At 43.4% G+C, this 19,627-nt stretch overlaps 1 protein-coding gene across 1 annotated transcript in view; it reads left to right on the forward strand.

Moving 5' to 3' along the window:
* The first annotated feature begins 2,933 nt into the window (after nt 1-2,933).
* NTS (neurotensin) overlaps nt 2,934-19,627 on the forward strand; it is a 35,682-nt gene continuing 18,988 nt past the window's right edge. The window contains exons 1-3 of the mRNA XM_053257876.1: nt 2,934-2,952; nt 3,408-3,498; nt 10,112-10,173. Coding sequence (XP_053113851.1) covers nt 3,426-3,498; nt 10,112-10,173 — 135 coding nt within the window. The 5' untranslated portion in view covers nt 2,934-2,952; nt 3,408-3,425. The remainder of the gene's footprint in view (nt 2,953-3,407; nt 3,499-10,111; nt 10,174-19,627) is intronic.

The following is a 19,627-nucleotide window of genomic DNA, read 5'->3' on the forward strand; positions in this document are numbered from 1 at the left end:
ACAAAGAGAAGTTGTTTCTCATACTTCCACTATGCCCCCTAGTGGAGAAAAGATAGAAAGCTGAAGAAACTTCCCTTTTTCATATTCCCTATTTGCCAAGACAGGGTTCACTTCATTTGCTATTTAAGGTCAACTAAAGTATCTATCTATCTATCTATCTATCTATCTATCTATCTATCTATCTATCTATCTATCTATCATATTTATATACCGCCTGATATATACATTTCTAGGTTGGTCCTAGAGATGTGGTCCCCATACAGTATTCAGTTCAAATATGGTCCTCATACAGTATTCAATTACCCATAATTAAAAGACTGACTTAATATTTAATATTTCCCCCTGAATTGCAAAGCTTGTTTGCTTTTGTGTGGAACTTGATTTCTTTGCAAGAAATACAAGAGCTTTCTATAAAGCAAACACTGTTTAAGGGATGAATGAATTGAACTGCATAAGCCCATTTTATGCTTGCCTTCCATCAATGAATGTAATATTTCTGATGAATGATCAGAGACTGGGGATAATGGGAAATGTAGTTCAACAGCAGCTGGTGGGGGTGCAGTTGGAGGATCCAAACTGTGATAGATATTTGGCAGGATAATGGATCATTTAATCAAAGCTCAGCAGGAAACAAAAAGTGCTGAGATCCATGAAGGATGAGAGGAACAGGGGCGGATTAATGCATAGGCAAGATAGTTACTTGCCTCCTGTGGCAAATTATGAGAGGTGGCAAATTTAGGGGTCAGGGGCAAGTTAAATCTTTTTTTAAAAAAACATTTTTCAACCACATGTGCAGAGAGTCCCGAAATGGGCCGGAAATGGCCTGACCTGTCATTTGGGTGGCACGTGGGCTCAGGGAAGGGGCTCTTGCCACCACCTCCACCTCCCCCAGCCTCGGTCTTTCCCCACCTCGAGTGCCCTCCCGCCCCCCCATCTCCACTACCATCCCCGCCACACAGCAGCTGTTGAAAAAAGTTTTTTAAAAACAGATTTAACTTGCCCCCAACCCACCTCGCAAGCCCTCAAGGCAGGGTGGCAAATCATTTTTGCCTACAGGTGGCCAAAAGATTAATCCACCTCTGGAGAGGAATGATCAAGCATGCCAGGGAAGACAGGCAAGCACAAGCTGGGTTAAGCACAGGAAGGAATAATTCATGGCAAGGGGCTGGTTCAAGTCTTTGCTTGAGTCAAGTCTTAACTTATAGACTCACCGAATGGACAGAACCGGGAGAAACGGTGCTGAGGATGAGCAGATGGGCAGGTGCAAGCAGACAGATCTTTCTGCCAGGCACAATCAAGCCACTCCGAGATGAAACTGCCAACTCCAAGCACTGCTGCTACTACTTCCTTCCCCTTCTTCCTCCTCCTCTTCCTCCTCTTACTACTACTATTTATATCACAATTTTGAACAAAAAGTTCTCAAAGTGGTTTACACAGAAAAAGAGTAACAAGGCAAAGATGGTTCCCAGAAGGCTCACACAACCTTATTTTTTAAAAAAAATATCCAAAAAGTCTCCAATGGAAACACCAGAAACAACCACTGGAGAAGTATTGTGCTGGGGTAGAATTAAGTAATAACAACCTGTATATAATTGAGCATGTGCAGAGTTCATTTCTCTGGACATGTGGAGAGTTTATTTGGGATAGGCAGCCCACACAGTTCTAGGGTATGGCTTCCTAATATGCTTGAGTCCCAGTTCTCCTCTTCACTGCACCTTGCTTTGAATCCCTTTCATCTCCCTTTGTAGGGTAAAGCAAAATGATGCATCTTTTGCATTGGTAACTGTGTGGGGCTCCAGTCTGGGTGGGTTGGTAGGGCCCCTTTGCCTCCTCTGCACTCCCAATCTGCTTTGCCCCTTCCCACATATGTGCGTCAAACTAGATGGGCATCTGTCGCATGATTTTGGCCTTCAATTCACCCAGGCTTTTAATTCGACTGACAGTTTTTAACATTGTGTTAAATTTTAAATCATTTTAGTGTTTCAATTTTGTTTTAATTTGTATTGTTTTATGGTAAACTGCCCAGAGATATAAGTTTGGGGCGGTATATAAATATGTTAAACAAACAAACAACAAATCTCAATAGCAGGTGTGTGGGGCCCCAGTCCAGATAGGAGGCCTTTCCCCCACTGCAGTCCCAATCCTCTTGCCCTCCCCAGATATGCAGCAGGGGGATAGGCTTCTAGACCTCAAGGCATTGCTTTGTTAGGCAGGCTTGAACACCCAGCTGGACCTAGACCAGATAGACCTGGGTCCAGATCATCATTGACCCCAGGGAAGGGATGTCAATTCATTGTCATTGTTACCTTGGCTAGTCATCACCTGTCAATCTAATCTACCTCAAAGGGTGGTTCTGATGATAAACGGGAAAGAGGGCTTTGTACACTCTCCTGAGCTCCGTGGATGAAGAACGGGGATACAACTGTGATCTTAAAATAACTTCGGAAATTAAATACTATCCTGCAAGTCCTCGGTACAGTTTTTGGTTTGATGCCCATACATTTGGTTTGGATACCTATATATAAGGAAGATGAAGAGCAAAATATTAGGAACTTAGGAAGCTGCCATATACTGAGTCAGACCATTGGTCCATCTAGCTCAGTATTGTCTACCCAGACTGGCAGCGGTTTCTCCAAGGTTGCAGGCGGGAGTCTCTCTCAGCCGGGCCCTATCTTGGATGCCAGGGAAGGAACTTGGAACCTCCTGCTCTTCCCAGAGCGGCCCCATCCCCGAAGGGGAAGATCTGACAGTGTTCCATTCAAACGCAAACCAGGGCAGACCCTGCGTAGCAATGGGGGTAAATGAGGCTTGCTGCCAGAAGTCCAGCTCTCCTCCCCATAGAGAGATACAAACTGCGTCTCCTTCCAGAGAGAGAAAGCAACCAACTGAAGCTGCAAGCAAGGGGAGAATCCCAAATTCGGAGGCTGAAATATGTAGAACTGGGTGCGAAGGGTAAATCCATAAAGGAAACATTTCTCTGCCTCCCAATTGAGGTGGGGGCGGGGGAGAGAGCGTCTCCCCTGCTCCCCCCTTCAGCCTGCGTCAGGCAGTGTGAAAACTGCGCAGCGCAATTAGTGGATCGCGTCAGTTTCACTCAGAAGAAGTGATGCTGGGGGTGGGGGTGGGGGGTGGGAGGAAGGAGGGGCATCCGGGCGGGTGGGTGTTTCATTAAAAGAGGGTGGCTGCCGTGCGTTTGTGACATCAGCCCCCCTGCTTATATACATAGGGAATGGTCCAGCGCTCCCCTTATGGTCCAGCCCTTCTGAAAGCGGCTCCATCCAGGCAGTGGCGGTGTGCGGGGTGGGATCCTAGGCAGCCCCCGCGGCTCCTCTCTTTCTGTGCGTGTGTCTGCCTGTCTGTGTCTCACTCTCTCCCCTCTTCCCCTTTGTATGGACTTTACTTTCTAGAGGGGCGAGGAAAGGAGGATGGCCAAGCTGGTGAGGATGCAGCTGATCTGCGCGATGCTGCTGGCGTTCGCCTCGGGGAGCTTGTGCTCAGGTAAGCGCCCCGTTCGCAGCCTCGGCACCGCCGGGCGCGTCGGTTTTGGCCGCAAGCCTCCGGCTGAGGACTCGGGACGCGCGCGGGGCAAGTCTGGCTGGACTGGGAGCGCTGGGGGAGTGGGAGGAGCCAGTTTGTGTGGCGAGGGGCAGGATCGGCCAGACTGCCAGGGGTTAGGCACTCCGACAGCTCCCCGCCGAAGACGCGCTAAGGAGGTGTCTTGGGTTGGTGGCGGGTTTTTTTGTATTGTTCACTTGAAGTTTCTAGTAATTGTTCTGCAGTTCTTTCCTGGCATTTTTTGCCCGTCTCCAGTTGTCTGAACGAGCTTCCTGCCTCTGTTAAAAACCGATCCGCTGGGCTGAAATAGCTCACTACACAGCTAGCTGTGTGCTCGCCAAAACACTGCTCACGTGTAGTCCCGTTGAAAATGATGGGACGCGTTAGGCAGGATTAACGTGTCCCATTAATTTCTGTGAGAAGCCACCTAATGTAGCAGCGGGCGGGCAAGGACTTGCCTAGCAAGCCAGAGGTTGCCGGTTCGAATCCCCGCTGGTATGTTTCCCAGACTATGGGGAACACCTATATTGGGCAGCAGCGATATAGGAAGATGCTGAAAGGCATCGTCTCATACTGTGAGGGAGGAGGCAATGGTGAACCCTTCCTGTATTCTACCAAAGACAACTACAGGGCTCTGTGGTGGCTAGGAGCTGACACCGACTGGAGGACACACATTACCTTTTCCTTAATTTCGGTGGGGCTATGCATGAGTAGCTTAGTTTGGATTTCAGCCTGGCCATGTACTCTGATCAGGAAGATGGTTATAGGACTGGTTAAACTCAGACTGATGGACTGGACCATGCCTGCAAACCTAAGATCGCTATGGATTAGCACATGCCATATATAATCGAAAACGAGGTATCTCATCTGCACAAGAGTGCCCACTTCCTATATGCAAAAAGGTGATCAAAGATCACAACAAAATCTCACCCAAACATTAAAATAACTATAGATCAGATCTTAGTTTTTGTCTGGGTTCTGTTCTCAGCTCACTTTGTACACTTGGACCAGTCACCAGGCAAGCCACCTTTTCTGTATCACTGTTGCCTTTTGGTAAAACAGTGATGATCTTTACTTCATAGGCTGTTGTGAGAATGTACAAGATAAGGATGATCCCTAAGGATCTACAATATAAAAAGAGAGAGAGAATGTACTTTCTAATTTTTTAGGGATGTATTGGAAGGGCAAAGTGCATCTTTCACATTTGTCCATTGCTAAAATGAATCAATGGCATTTATTTCATACACAGTTAATGAATCAGAAATGTTATGTTTTTCTGAATGGGAATCAGAAGCTGTAAGTCAAAATAAATGTGGCAGCAGGTCATCCTGCTGAAAGATAAATGTAGGGGATATTTGATACAAGGGCTTTAAAAATTAACTCTCTGCCTTAAATTATGTTTAAGTTTTTAGAATTTCATTGGAACACAATTTCTCTTAAAGGAATAGCAACAATCTCTATATTGTTAAATGACCTGTACCTCTTCTATGGCACACATTAGGGTTCCTTAAAGTAGGAATCAGGATGGACCTAGTCCAGATCAAATTTCCAAGAGTTCCAAAACAGCTTATCATTGTTCATGAAATATTTGTCCGTATAACTTAAAGAATGGTTGTCACTTGAAAGGAACTGTTCTCTTCCAACGATTTGATATGTTTAATTGAAGCATTGTTGTTCTGTAGACCTGATCACACGGGGCACAGTCCAGCCAAAGCTAAGCACTTTTATGTTGCATTGATCTCAATGGGAAAATTAAACATATGCCAACAATATCTTTCATTGAGATTAAGGGGGCTTAAGAAGCTTTATTTGTTTATACCCACTGTGTGATTCATGGAAGATCTGTGGAATATTAACTACTTGCCACTGTCATTAGGACTTAAAATTAGCCTCCTGGTCTGCAGTCCTAAGCATATTGACCACAAGGCGAATTAATGAAATTTACTTCTAAATACATTTATTTATTTATTTATTTAGTCATTCGATTTCTATACCGCCCTTCCAAAAATGGCTCAGGGCGGTTTACACAGAGAAATAATAAATAAATAAGATGGATCCCTGTCCCCAAAGGGCTCACAATCTCAAAAGAAACATAAGATAGACAGCACCAGCAACAGTCACTGGAGGTACTGTGCTGTGAGGTGGATAGGTCCAGTCACTCTCCCCCTACTAAATAAAGAGAAGCACCAGGTTAAAAGGCGCCTCTTTGCCAAATTGAATAAATGAAGCAGAACATAGTATGATGGAACATCTCGCCTCTCACTAAATCCTAGGAAATGAGCCCTCAACCATAGCTTACTCTAAGGCTCAATATATTCTTGTGGTTTCTTTCAGTTTATCAGGATACTATCCATACAGAATGAAAAGGCAGTTCTGAAATGTAACTGTCCACTTTAGTTACCATGGATAGCATTTTCTTGTGTATGGTCTGGGTGTCCTGCACTTATTCTAAAGATATGTCTTCATATGGTCATTCTTGGATGGTCCCTAGATACTCATCCTTCCATTCTTCCAAGTCCCTGTACTGTCAGATTTGCACGTTCCCTCTTTAAAAACACATCTTCTCGTTTGTGATTGTAGGAACATAGGAACATAGGCAGCTGCCATATACTGAGTCAGAGCATTGGTCCATCTAGCTCAGTGTTGTCTTCACAGACTGGCAGCAGCTTCTCCAAGGTTGCAGGCAGGAATTTCTCTCAGCCCTATCTTGGAGTTGCCAGGGAGGGAACTTGGAACCTTCTGCTCTAGGGATGTGCGAAACGTTTCGGGTACAGAACGATCTGTACCCAAAACAGCGCATTTCGGGTGATTCGGATCTGAACCGAATCACCCCTGAAGAGCCCCGAATAATTTTGGATCCGAAACGAATCACCTCTGTTTCAGATCTGAAATACTTGGATGTTTCGTACCTCCATTTTGTGGCCTTCTCCCCCCCCTCCATTTTGAGCAATGACGTCTATTTGAATTTCCCACCTTTTTGCCTCCAATTGACTTCAATGCAAAAAGGTCTGATGTGGCGTCTACTCGAATTTCGGATCCCAGGGGCAAAAGAGTGGGGTGGGGTGGTAGTGCCCAATGGGTGGAGGCTACCACCCCAATTGCAGAGGGATTGCACAAAGGGCTGATGTTTGGTGAATTTTTGAACTTTTAGTGTCTTTGGGGCAGATCAGGGGCATAACGTGGGATTTGGGCCAAAAGAGTGGGGTGGGGTGGTAGTGCCTAATGGGTGGAGGCTACCACCCCAATTGCAGAGTGATTGGGCAGAGGACTGATTTTTGGTGAATTTCTCAAGTTTACGCGTCTTTAAGTTTCCCCCCATTAGGTATAATGAAGGGTGTATCGCTTCACGTCAGGGGGAAAGGGGTGGCCTAGAGTGGTGTGGGGTTGGTGGTAGTGCCGGGTAGGGGCAAGGAAGCTACCTGAATTTTTTCAAAGGATTTGGGCAGAGGGCTGATTTTTGGTGAATTGTTGAAGTTTACGCATCTTTAAGGTTTTTCCTCATAAGGTAATTTATGGAGCTTTCAGCAGCCCCATAAGTGCACTTGGGGGGTGCTGGGGTGGCCCAGAGAGAGTGGTGGTGTAGTGCACATAGGGTGCCAACCACCCCCATGGGTTGCTAACCCATGGTGTACAGGGTTCTGTTATTTCTGAGGTATTCTGAGTGTGGATTCTATGATAGCAAATTAGAGTGGATTCATGGTGTCTCATTGAAAATCTCATTTGCTATCATAGAATCTACACTCAGAATACCTCAGAAACAACAGAACCCTGTACACCATGGGTTAGCAACCCATGGGGGTGGTTGGCATCCTATGTGGACTACACCACCACTTGCTCTGGGCCACCCCAGCACCCCCCAAGTGCACTTATGGGGCTGCTGAAAGCTCCATAATACCTTATGAGGAAAAACCTTAAAGATGCGTAAACTTCAACAATTCACCAAAAATCAGCCCTCTGTCCAAATCCTTTGAAAAAATTCAGGTAGCTTCCTTGCCCCTACCCGGCACTACCACCAACCCCACACCACTCTAGGCCACCCCTTTCCCCCTGATGTGAAGCGATACACCCTCCATTGTCCCTAATGGGGGAAAACCTTAAAAATGTGTAAACTTCAGAAATTCACCAAAAATCAGTCCTCTGCCCAATCACTCTGCAATTGGGGTGGTAGCCTCCACCCATAAGGCACTACCACCCCACCCCACGCTTTTGGCCCAGATCCCACATTATGCCCCCGATCTGCCCCAAAGACACTAAAAGTTCAAAAATTCACCAAAAATCAGCCCTTTGCCCAATCCCCCTGGAATTTGGGTGGTAGCCTCCACCCATTGGGCACTACCACCCCACCCCACTATTTTGCCCCTTGGACCCATTTTTTAATCCAAATCGATTCTGATTCTGATTCGGATTTATTCAGATCCGAATCGAATCAGGGGTGATTCGGATGGGCCATATTCGGATACAAAACAGAACAGCGGTGTTTCGGTTTGGATCCGAATCAAAACAGCAAAAATCCGAATAGCACACCCCTGTTCTGCTCTTCCCAGAGCGGCTCCATCCCCTATGGAGAATATCTTACAGTGCTCACACATCAAGCCTCCCATCCATATGCAACCAGGGTGGACCCTGCTTAGCTGAGAGGGACAAGTCATGCTTGCTACCACAAGACCAGCTCTCCTCTCCTTGCCATGATGATTTGGAAAAATTGTCAGTTTGGAAGGGTGCAGTATAAGTAATGTACTACACTTTCTTACAAGCAAGTGCAAACTGGCAGTGGTTGGTTAAAAAAAAATCATCTCTATGCCTTACATAAGACCTCTCAAATAATCTCTGTTATTCTTTACCAAATTCTCTGGCTTCCTTCACACAATTATTTGTCCATTCTGGGTGGCATCCTATCTACAATGGCATTTTATGCTTTTTGTGTTCTTTCTGTATTTATTCCCTTAGGGTGAAATCTAATTCCATCAGATTCAATATAGGTTTTGGTGTTGAGATCAGGGAGAGGTGGGTTGCACCCTGTGTTGATGTAGGTATGCTGCACCTAATTGAGACCACAGTGATCTTAATAGAACCTTTTAGGAAAATCTGAGGTCCAGATATAGACAGATCAACAAATTATTCTATGGTAAAAAAATTATGCTGAAGCAGTACTATGTGTCATTTTCAATTACTGATGATTTTGGAACAGATAGGCCTATTACCAATAAGCATCTTCATATGTGTTTACACATTTTGGCCATAATCCAGGTAAAATTAATTAGCCTCACTGAGGCAAACAGAACAACTTAATTACAACTAAGTTAAATCCTCTTGCTGGCATTGGAACATAGTTTCTACTCTTATCCATGACTCAAGTTCAACTGGCTTCAGTGGTATTTATTCCCCATTAGTATACATTGGACTGAAACCTCAATCACACCTAACCTTAGCTGCATCGGGGCCATACTATGAAACTTTATTTTTTAACTCAGTTTAGGAATACATTAGTTATTATACTTCACTCTTCCAAACTGAACATCCTTTGGGATGAACCTGAGTTCAAATCCCCACTCAGCCATGAAACTCACTGGGTGACTCTGGGCCAGTCACGCATCTCACAGCCTAATCTATCTCACAGAGTTGTTGTGAGGACAAACATAACCATGTATACCTCTCTGGGCTCTTTGGAGGAAGAGCGGGATATAAATGTAGTAAATAAATAATACATAAATAAGATTTCTTAACCTGCTAAAGGGTCACCAGCATTGAACCCATGTTTCTTTCCATCTTCATCATATGAACTGATTAAAAGCACCTTCATATCTGTGTTATCCCATTGAATATTTATTGCATAACTCCAGATTTTCACTGAGAAAAGATCCTCATTAACAGACATCCTTTGACAAACATTTTAGAACAATGCAGTCTCTAGTATTTTGTTTGAAGAGTAGGAGCTGTTTCTAGCACGTTACACACAGTAAATATATATAATATAAACATATGATTATTATATAATAAATACATAATAATATAAATATATTATAGAATATATAGAGAGATAGATAGATATAGATATATATTAGCAGTGCAATATTGTGCGTGTTTATTCAGATGTAATCCCTACTGTGTTCAGCGAGTCTTATTCCCAGATATGTATGTATAGGATTAAAATCAAATGCCACAAACCTGCGCACTCTTACTTGGGAGTAGGTTATGTTAGATCTAGTGAAACGTATTGCTTAGTAAACATGCATAGAGTTGGGCTGCCCATCACTAAACCTAACCCAGGCCAGCAAAATATGAGCTCCCCCTTGGCCCCCAGTGTTGATGATCAAGCCCTAAAATGTTGCAGTTGACCAATAATAAGTTGCTTTCATGACTAAGCTGCACTATGCCAAAGAGACTGTATAAATCAGAGGACATATATTAAAGAACAGAACACTTGCCAAGCATTTATTTTAGCCAGTGCTTAGCCCTAAAATCTCTTTAAAGGATATCCCTAAATCCTACGTGTTGAAACGCAAATGTTGGTGATTTATAATGAAATCGTAACCATGTGTTTCTGATTAACTTGCAGATTCAGAAGAGGAAATGAAAGCCTTAGAAGCAGATTTATTGACCAATATGTATACATCAAAGGTAATGCTCCCCCCGCCCCCTCTAGCCACAGAATGCATGAATGCTCATTGCAAATACTGATATTTTAGCATGCAAGAATACGCTGCACTCAAAGCCTAAACACTGAATTGCAAAATAAAGTTGCAGAACAATGGTCTTCCACTGAGTCCAGTTGTGAAGCAATGGTCTTCCAGTGCAAAGGCAGTTGATGAAGTTTGATGAAGACAGTATAGAAACTAACTTTTTATTATTGTCACAGTTGATGAACTGAACAGCTAGCCGAAATTATGTGATTGCCAGATTCTGAAGAAAATATATTTCTGTTGAAAGCATAATTAACCTCAAGCCATACAATAACATTAAAACCATTTTTGAGATGCAAAATTATCACATTAAACCGTACCAGATCCACACCAAGTACTATTCTATTTGTCTATATTACAGCATATGTTTAATGAGCATCAAAAAGACAGAAAAAGTAACTCCCTTAATAGAAAAGTCAATGAATTATGACTCCTTTGTTTTGAAAATAAGGCATCCTTCGTATTTTGTCTCAAATATACAGTCTCAGTATCCCATAGGTGACATGTCAAAATGTAGAACACATGCTTTGACAGGCAGGTAGCCAAAAAAGGAACCTAAATATCTCCTTCATATGTGACTCTTTGGGAATCTAGCACATGTCTAATACTTTGCTGTCAAAAGATTTACTGTATAAGTGGGATTCTTGATGTATAGCTGGTCATGTGTGTGTGAGGAAGAAATGAAAAGGATGAATTTAATCTAAATTTTGGCAGCCTACATTCAATATTATTATTTTTCAAGCTATAACCTCTCATGCATATGATGAGAACATATGACCTTACAGATCAGACCAAAGGTCTAATTCAGCATTCTGTGCTGTATTGAAAGTTTCTCTTCCTTTGAAGAAAATACTCCCTCCTACTGAGGAAGAGAACTTTTGGATACAAGAACATGTATTCAATAGAGGCCAACTGGGTGCTCCTAGAAATGTCATGATCGTGCATGTTGGAGATTGCCATCCCCTGATGTTAAGTCCAGCTGATACGATTTGGCTTATATTAGTAATCATAGAAAAAGAATATTCTTCAAAATAGTATCTTGACTACTCGAAATTGGGATAAATATACTTTCTCCATGCCCAAGATATAATATTTAAATTTAACAGATTGGAAGCCCAATCTATACATTAATTAGGTTGGAATCCTGGATGTGAGCCATCTTTCATGCAACTGTTTCAACATTGTGAATTCACTGAGATGCATACACCTTTGTACTCTGTGGAATAACGGAGCAAGGATATGTCCCACTCTAAATTTTTGAAATAGTGGCATGGTGACCAAATTTTCAATCATGCCACTGCTTGCCAGGAAATTGGTCAAAGGAAGTGAGGGGGGAAAGAGCAATAACAACAACAAAGATATTTCAAGGTGTTTGACTGGGCTGTTTACAAAATGAAAATCTACTTGTTTCAGTTCAGTTCTAAATACATAGCTGAAACAAAGGTAACTGTAATTTGTATAGGTCATTCACACTGTGTTCTACCTGGGTTTGGGAGCTGTGTGTGCTCCCAATTTTCAGTTGCGTGGAAGCAAGGTAGGAGGTGAATCTGGGTAGAAGTGATTGTGTGGAAGCAAGGTAGGAGGAAAAGCTACCCAGGTTTTCCTCCTGCCTTGCTTCTACGCACTCACTTCTACCCAGGTTTTCTTCCTACCTTGCTTTCACACAACTGAAAATTGGAGCACACAGCTCCCAAACTTGGTAGAACACAGTGGGGCTATTCTCACAATCTGCAAAAATTGGGCTAGAAGAGCCAAGCCTGATTTTTGCAGATCATAAGAACCATTGCTGCGAGCCCGGTGGTTCTAGAGTAGGTAACCCACTCAAGAACCCCTGCCCTAAAACCAGATTTGCAGAGTGAGCGCTCCACAACCCTGGTTTTCTAGATCGTGAGTAGCCGCAGTGCGGCTTCGTGCCGCACCTACTCATGAGGAGACCCCCGGAGGGGAGGCAAAAAGCCACCTCCTGTTTCCTGGGGTCTCACCAGCATGCCCTGCGTGCTTGTGCAGGGCATGCTGGAGCTTGTGGGGGCTCCATCACGGAGCTGGCAATCGTGTGGGCAGCCGATCCGGGCGCCCCGGACTCCTGGCAGGATCATCTTAGAAGACTTAGCCCTCTCTCCCCGCTCTGCTTGCAAAACCGGGTCTCACCGATCGTGAGACCCGACTCAGTTTCTGACCATGTGAATGACCTCGTAATCTTCTCCATGTATTGTCCATTTCTATGGTACCCCATGTATGGTAAAGTTCTTTGAAAATTCTTTGCTAAGGAGGTAATGCTGCTGCCGCAGTGAGTGTTTGGTATGGGTTGCAGGGATGACAAATTCCTTTTTCTTGTACCTATAGCCTAGCTTTGCAACATTCATCCAGGTAGTGTTGGTAGTTCAACCTTGGAGCACATGCTAGGCAAAAAGGAATTACAGAGGTGATGCTTAATTAACGTGTGCTGGATAACTTTGAACTGGCTGTCAGTATCACTGGGGGGTGCTTTGCTTCTCATTAATCACCTGTGATATGAAGTTGGAAAACTAACCCCAGGAGGGATGCGCAGAACTGAAAAATTGGATTTATTGCCAGTAAGGGGAAGAAAAGCCTTTTCTCAGCTAAATCTTAGCTATTAAATAGAGTCAAGAAGCATCACAATCTGTATTAGTGAAGTGAGTGTCTTATGGGTGGATATACTGAGTAGGAAAATGTGGGAAAAGACAATTGAGAGTGTCATCTTTCACACTGCATTATCCAGGTATGCTTGAAAACAGTGCTTCTGAGTTGTTCCCTTCCACTGAGGCATACTTAGATTCAGAAAAGAAATGGGGCACTCTGCTCCCCGAGGCTTATTATTATTATTATTATTATTATTATTATTATTATTATTATTTGGTGTCAGTGGCAGCAAAGGCACTGCATCTTTATTTCCTTATTTATCCCTGTACATTATGGGGTGAGTGAGCCACAGAAGCCAAGAGCTTATACTCCTGGCTTTGCAGCTGACTTACTTTATGCCTGGGAAGGAAGTGGAAGTAAGCTCCCAACATGGGGAGTTTAAATCCTTGGCTTTTATAGCTGACTCACTCCTTTATGCATCAAGCCAGCTGCAAAAGTTGAGAACTCCCCACTTTTGCTGCTGACTCAGAGCAAATCAGTGCAGCTCACCTGGTTTTAAAAGACACACCCACAAACTAGCAGGGCCTGTTCAGCACCACATGATGCCAGCAGATGGCAGAAAAGAGCAGCACACAGGAATGAGCCCTCACCTGCCCAGGGCTGGGACTTTGGTTGAATGAAAGTAGCAGCTTCCCACTCATTTCTTTTTAGCCTGGAGCTCAACGGGGGAAGAAGAGGAATTAGATCTGGAGAACACGTGTTCCCAGGTGCATGACCTTGTTACCAGCTTCCATGCTATAGGATTATTTTAATTGACAGGGGAAGTGCACCCTCCAAAGGTCTATGAGATTAATCAAACACACACTTAAATGCACATCTAAGTACAGATGGGGCTCTGTCTGGACTAAATTGGTTACAACAGGATGTGCACTTTGTGACATCTACATGTAGATAGCATCCAAAGGTGCATTTGGATGTGTATCTAATGTAAGTCTGATAAAAATTGCAAACATTTTTAGCTCTTAATATACTCTTGTAGTGCTCATTACTAATGTCTCACATTGATTTCCAGCATTCCCGAGTCACAATTTATTTATTTCATTTATTTATTGTTCAATTTTTATATCGTCTTCCATAATGCATCTCAAGGCAGTTACAAAAGTTAAAATACAATACATTTTCAGTAAAATCACATTTAAAACCATAAAATCAGTTAAACAGTAAAAACCATAAAACACCAAAACAACAACAACCATAAAAAAGATAAACAAAAGAAAGCTGAAAATCCTGGCAGCCTCTCAGGGGTAAACGCCTGCACAAACAGGAAGGTCTTTAGCTGTCCTTTAAAAGCAGCTACAGATGTTAACAAATGGATGTTCACTGGGAGAGCATTCTCGAGATTGCGGGCAACAACAGAGAAGGCCCCATTGTTTATATCACCCTAAACCTCAAAAATACCTTTGATCATAAGAGATTATACTGTCCATGGCCAGTATCTGTATTCTGAAGGATCATTCAGTTCTTCAGCATACAGGGTCAGAAGAATTGATCTTGCCATCCAGTCCAAAACCCTTCGTGGATTGCCATGTGCTTTAACAGAATTACTCTCTCCTAGTAGTAGGTCTTCCTAGAGATGTAACAGATTATTAACATGAAACAAAAATCCAATACCACTTCTAAGAAACAATTGGCCAGGACATTTCACATAGAAAACGCAGAGACAGTATCACAGTGTGGAAAATCTTGCATCTTTTTGGAACAATTGTGTTTTTCATATGAATAAAACGAAGCAAAATTTTATGCTACATCTTAGGTGAAGATGCCTCAGAAGCCAAAAAGACTCCCAGGCCTCCCTACTTTGTCATAATTATGAATAGAAATGCCCAAGTGACTAGCTACAAAATGCAACTTTTCCAACTTCAAAAATTATTGCACAAATCTGGCAAACATGTATACCTATAATATAAGCCTGTTTGGGTCTCAATGACTCACTGACTCATTCACTGACTCACTCACCCATTCACTGACATGAAACTTACAGGCCAAAACACAAAAGAGAAACATGCTGAGGCTGTTTCTCACGATCGCTGAAAACCAGGCTAAGGGATCCTAGCCCCCTTATGGCATGGCATGGCATGGTTTCCAGCAATCATCAGAACCACCGGGCTCACCTACAAACCCGGTGGCTAGCCTGCCTAATTCCCTATCCTCTTAAATGAGGCTAGCAGAGTGAGCTCTACGCTAACCCCATTGCCCTGATCATGAGTCACCATGGCGCAGCTCTGCACCGCAGTGACTCATGAGGAAACCCCTGACCGGGAGGTTAAAACAAGCCTCCCGGTGTCAGGGGTCTCCCACAATGCCCCGTGCACTCACGTCGGGCATTCTGGGTCTTCTGGGAGATGGGCTTCCCCTGATCCCCACCACCCCAACTGGCTCCATGACAGAGCCGGTAATCGTGTGGGCAGTTGATCTGGCCACTGAGGGCGGTCTCCGTGCTCGTCTGTGGGGAGAGTGGGTACACACTGCTCTTATGGAGAGCCTTGCTGTTTTCACAGGTAGGTTCCAGACCTTGCCCAGACTACCCAGAAATCCCAAGCTCCAAGGGGAAAAAAATCATTACTTTCCCAGAAAATCTGGAAAAACTCTCCCACTGGATGAAGAATGATACTGCATAGAGATAACAAAAGACTGGAGTCACAGAGTTAAGACACCAATATGATTGCAAATTACAAATCTTCACTAAGTCACTGACTGACTGACATGAAGCTCCCATACCAAACCATAAAAATTAATCAGTGTCCTGAAAAATGCAGAAAAGCTCTCCCATTGGCAAACATGTGGAATAAGACCTCATAGAGATGGGAAAAGACTAAAGTCACAACAAGATAAGGCATTAACATGCTTGCAAACTGCAAGCCCTTTTACTGGTATTGTACGTATTTATGTAATCAGTATTCATGGTTCAAAGAACTGCACAGTGGGCCACTTTTAAGATTTTAAAAATTCAACATTTTGGACACTTTTGTACAACTGAGAAATATGGGTGGAAATGCATGGGAAAGACTAAGACTATAGGGAAAGGCTTGTGAAGGCAGAGAGTCACAACGTGCTAAATTGAGTCGCATTCCTTGACTATTGGAGTTTCTACTGAGACTTTCTGTATTTCGCTGATTTTTTTTTTAGCAGAAACTCAAAACATATTCAAAGAAACATGCTTAAAATTAAATAGATTCCCAAGCTTCTGCACAAAGTTCTACATCCTGTGCTTTTTTGCTTCTGGAGCACATACCAGCTTCAAGCTGCAATTTTTGGCAGGAAAATGGCATAGAAGAAAGTCTTTTAAAAAACTCTTCCCTGTGCCACAGTCTCAATCACTACCTCGAGATTTCTATATTAGGCAGTACAGAAATGCGATAGATAGATAGATAGATAGATAGATAGATAGATAGATAGATAGATAGATAATCTGGATTGCTTTAGGTGCATGGGATTCAATGATGTGTTGAATATCTTGTCTAGTGGGACCCTAGACATACACATTTCCAGAACCTCTGAGGACTCCACATCCTGTTTCATCACAAAAAAGATAAAGGAGATGAGTTTTGCCTCTGAGAAATCAGTGCATTGGGTGGGTTCAAATGACTGCAGAAAGAAAGTAGGTAAGGTGTGGCAGCTGCTAGCAATCATACGTTCCCACTGCTCACCATTACTTCTGCCCATTCCCATGTGTTGTGAAGCCAGAAATGTGGGTGGAGAGTGTTGGGTCCTCTCCACCATCCAACATCATCAAACCTACTTCAAATGTTGGTTTTGAAGGGTGGGTTGATGGAGGGGTCCGATGTTCTCCACCCAACATTTTCAGCTTCACACAACATGGAAATGGGCAGCCGTACTATGAGTACACACTTGCTGGGAACCACTGCTTCTTTCCTACTTACTTCCAGCTGCTCCCACCTTCAGCACCCATCACTGGATTGGGGTGGAGCCAGAATTGTGCTTGGCCTCGCGGGGAGGTGGAAAGCACCGATCTATCATCTGCTGGGCTTGATGCTTGTGTGCTGCTGGTGTGGCACTTGCTTTACGAGACTGGTCCCACCTGCAGCCCTTCAGCCTGTGCTTAGCTTGACACTTATTCACCCACCTGTAGCTCAGTGGCGGGTAGCTGGTTGCCTATCCAGGGCCAAGTAGGAATTTTGAATTTCCACCTAATTGGCTGCTGGTGAATTTTTTTCACCTACTTCCACTGAGTCTTTTGCTCAGGCATTAGGTTAATTGTGGATGTTAGCAAATAGTATAGCCCCAGTCACAATGACAGATGAGTGAAGGTTTTGGGGTAGTAGAATTGCACCAGTGGTGTTCAACTGGAGGCACTGTTACAGTGAAGGGGAATTCCATGCAACAACCCCTCAGGGTTTTGTGGCTCGGGGTGGCTGGGAATGGAACCCCATCAGGGAGATGGTTGGCTCACACACTGGGAGAGGAAAGCTGTGTGGCAGGGAGGAAGCAAAAGCAGTCAGCTGACTACTGGCAAATGCCAAGCCCAGTTGATTGATTTGCCTAGCAGTGAGAAAGGCATCTCTCTTAACAGGCTGCCTCCCTCTGGGAAGGAGTTGCCCGCATCCTACTTGATTGACTTTTGTCACCTGTTGCTTCATTGCACATTGTGTAGTTAGTTAAGGAAGTGTGGCCCAAATTCAGTCCACCACACAGATCCTGTCTGTTAGTGGCGTTTGGGGGCAACACTGGCCATCTGAACCAGCCCATTATAAAACCTAATAAATGTGATAACAGTAGCTTTGGACTTAATATGGAGTTTAGCCACCATTTTATCAGCAATACAAACAAAATACACTAGGATCATTCACAGGTTGGAGAAACTCCTACCCTAGTTTGGAAGCTGTGCCTACTATTTTCTGATGGTCTGGGATTTAAAAACAAGGTTGGAGGCACTGGCAGTGATCATGTGCTGAGTATCAGCTGGGTCAGAAGGTTCCCTTCTTACCAGCAGCTGTACCAAGGTCTTAACGAAGTAGGAGGAAAATCCCTCCAACCCAGCTGTTGCTTAGCACACAATCACTGCCAGTGCCTCCGACCCAGGGGCGGAGCCACCATTGGGCAAACGGGTTCAAAGAATCCGGGCCATGCCCAATTCCTCGCCTTCTCCAACCTGTTTTTAACTGACAGACAATCAGAAAATGGGAGTGTGTGCAGCTCCCAGACTAGAGTAGGGGGCTTCTCCCACCCTAATAACAACCATGTGAACAAGCCTACTGTGTTTTGACTCTATTTTATTGTTCAGTGATTCTGGTCAAAGCATCACCATCTGCTAATAACCAGAAGGCTCAAGAATTCAAGCCATTAGATTCTTTGTTTACATGAAACCATCAGATGAAAAGTCTCTTGAAATATCTGAAGAGGCAAAAATGTTTAGAAAGCTTTCATTGTTTGTGTATAATATCTGTCAATTGGTATGAACAGCAGGAATTCTTAGCTTTCTCGGTGCCAATATGAAATCAGATTGTTGTGAAGAAGATCCTTCACTGCTGTTTTATTATGATGCCAGCTGCTCTTGAATAATTTAACTGGATCAATGTTTGGGGGCTTCTTTTGGACTAATCCTTGTTGAAGAAGATAGCCAGAAGGAAATGTACACTCTAGTTATTTATTGTTGGTCTGTCTATCTCTCTGTTGGCTTAACTGACCCTAAAGGCAGTATTTTGGCTTCATAACAAAGAAGCAATAACACACTCCAAAAAGCCCTTTAGCACCTAAAGACTATTATAGCATAAACTTTGGGGGCTCTATTCCTTAAAATTAAATTTAAAGGCAGCAGAAAGCTCTTTTTAAATGTTTGCTGTTAACACAGCTAACCCCCTGGAATGTGTAACAAAGGGACTTATTGGCAATAGCTTTTTTCTGAGATTTGAGATTGGGATGCAGGGGCGTATCTAGGGTGGGGCAGGCAGGGCATGTGCCTTGGGTGTCACTTGAAGGGGGCGCAATTTTTTAAAATTAGTTTTTTAAAGCAATGGCCACCAAAAACAAAATGGCCACCACACATGGTCAAATGGCCTCTGTGAGGCCCTAGGTCATGCCAGGCCCCACAGCGGCCATGTGAGCATGTGTGGCAGCCATTTTGTTTTCAGTGGCCATTTTTTTAAAAAAATATTTTAAAAAATGGCCACCGCACATGCTCAAATGGTCCCTGTGAGGCCCTAGAGGCCAGTGGGGGAGGGGTAACCTTTACAGACCCCCCCTCACAGTCTTTAGGAAGCCCCTCGAAGAGGCTACAGGTTATTTTTTTTTTAAAAAATCAATATAATATAAGTCACTGTACACATATTCAGTTTGGCACTATGTACAGAGAATCAGGGCTTGTGAATACTGAGCTGAAGCTTAGGAGCTAGGATTCTATTTATTTGCTCTTACTTTGTTTCTTGTAATAAGTGAGTTAAATGTGATGTCTTAATAATATGGCTATTAATGGTGAGTTTGTCTTTGAATCAGTGTGAAAGTATTAAGGCCCACTGGGAGCTTCTTTCTCTCTTTCTCTCATTTTAACTGTCTTTCTGAAATACTAGAATATATTCCAAGCAGTGACACTGTTTACTCCGCATATCCTTTAATTGTATTCAGAGTATCTGGGAAAAGTCAAATTCTCCATTTATTTTTAAAACTTATGTAATAGTGATGCTATAATGCATAGTAGACAATTAGACAGGCACTTCTGTTTAGTTCTCCAAGTACACCTCCACATAATATCTGGGTATTTCATGAGCCCCAGCATA

Source organism: Hemicordylus capensis, chromosome 5 (assembly GCF_027244095.1).
Source record: "Hemicordylus capensis ecotype Gifberg chromosome 5, rHemCap1.1.pri, whole genome shotgun sequence".
NCBI classification, from domain to species: Eukaryota; Metazoa; Chordata; class Lepidosauria; order Squamata; family Cordylidae; genus Hemicordylus; species Hemicordylus capensis.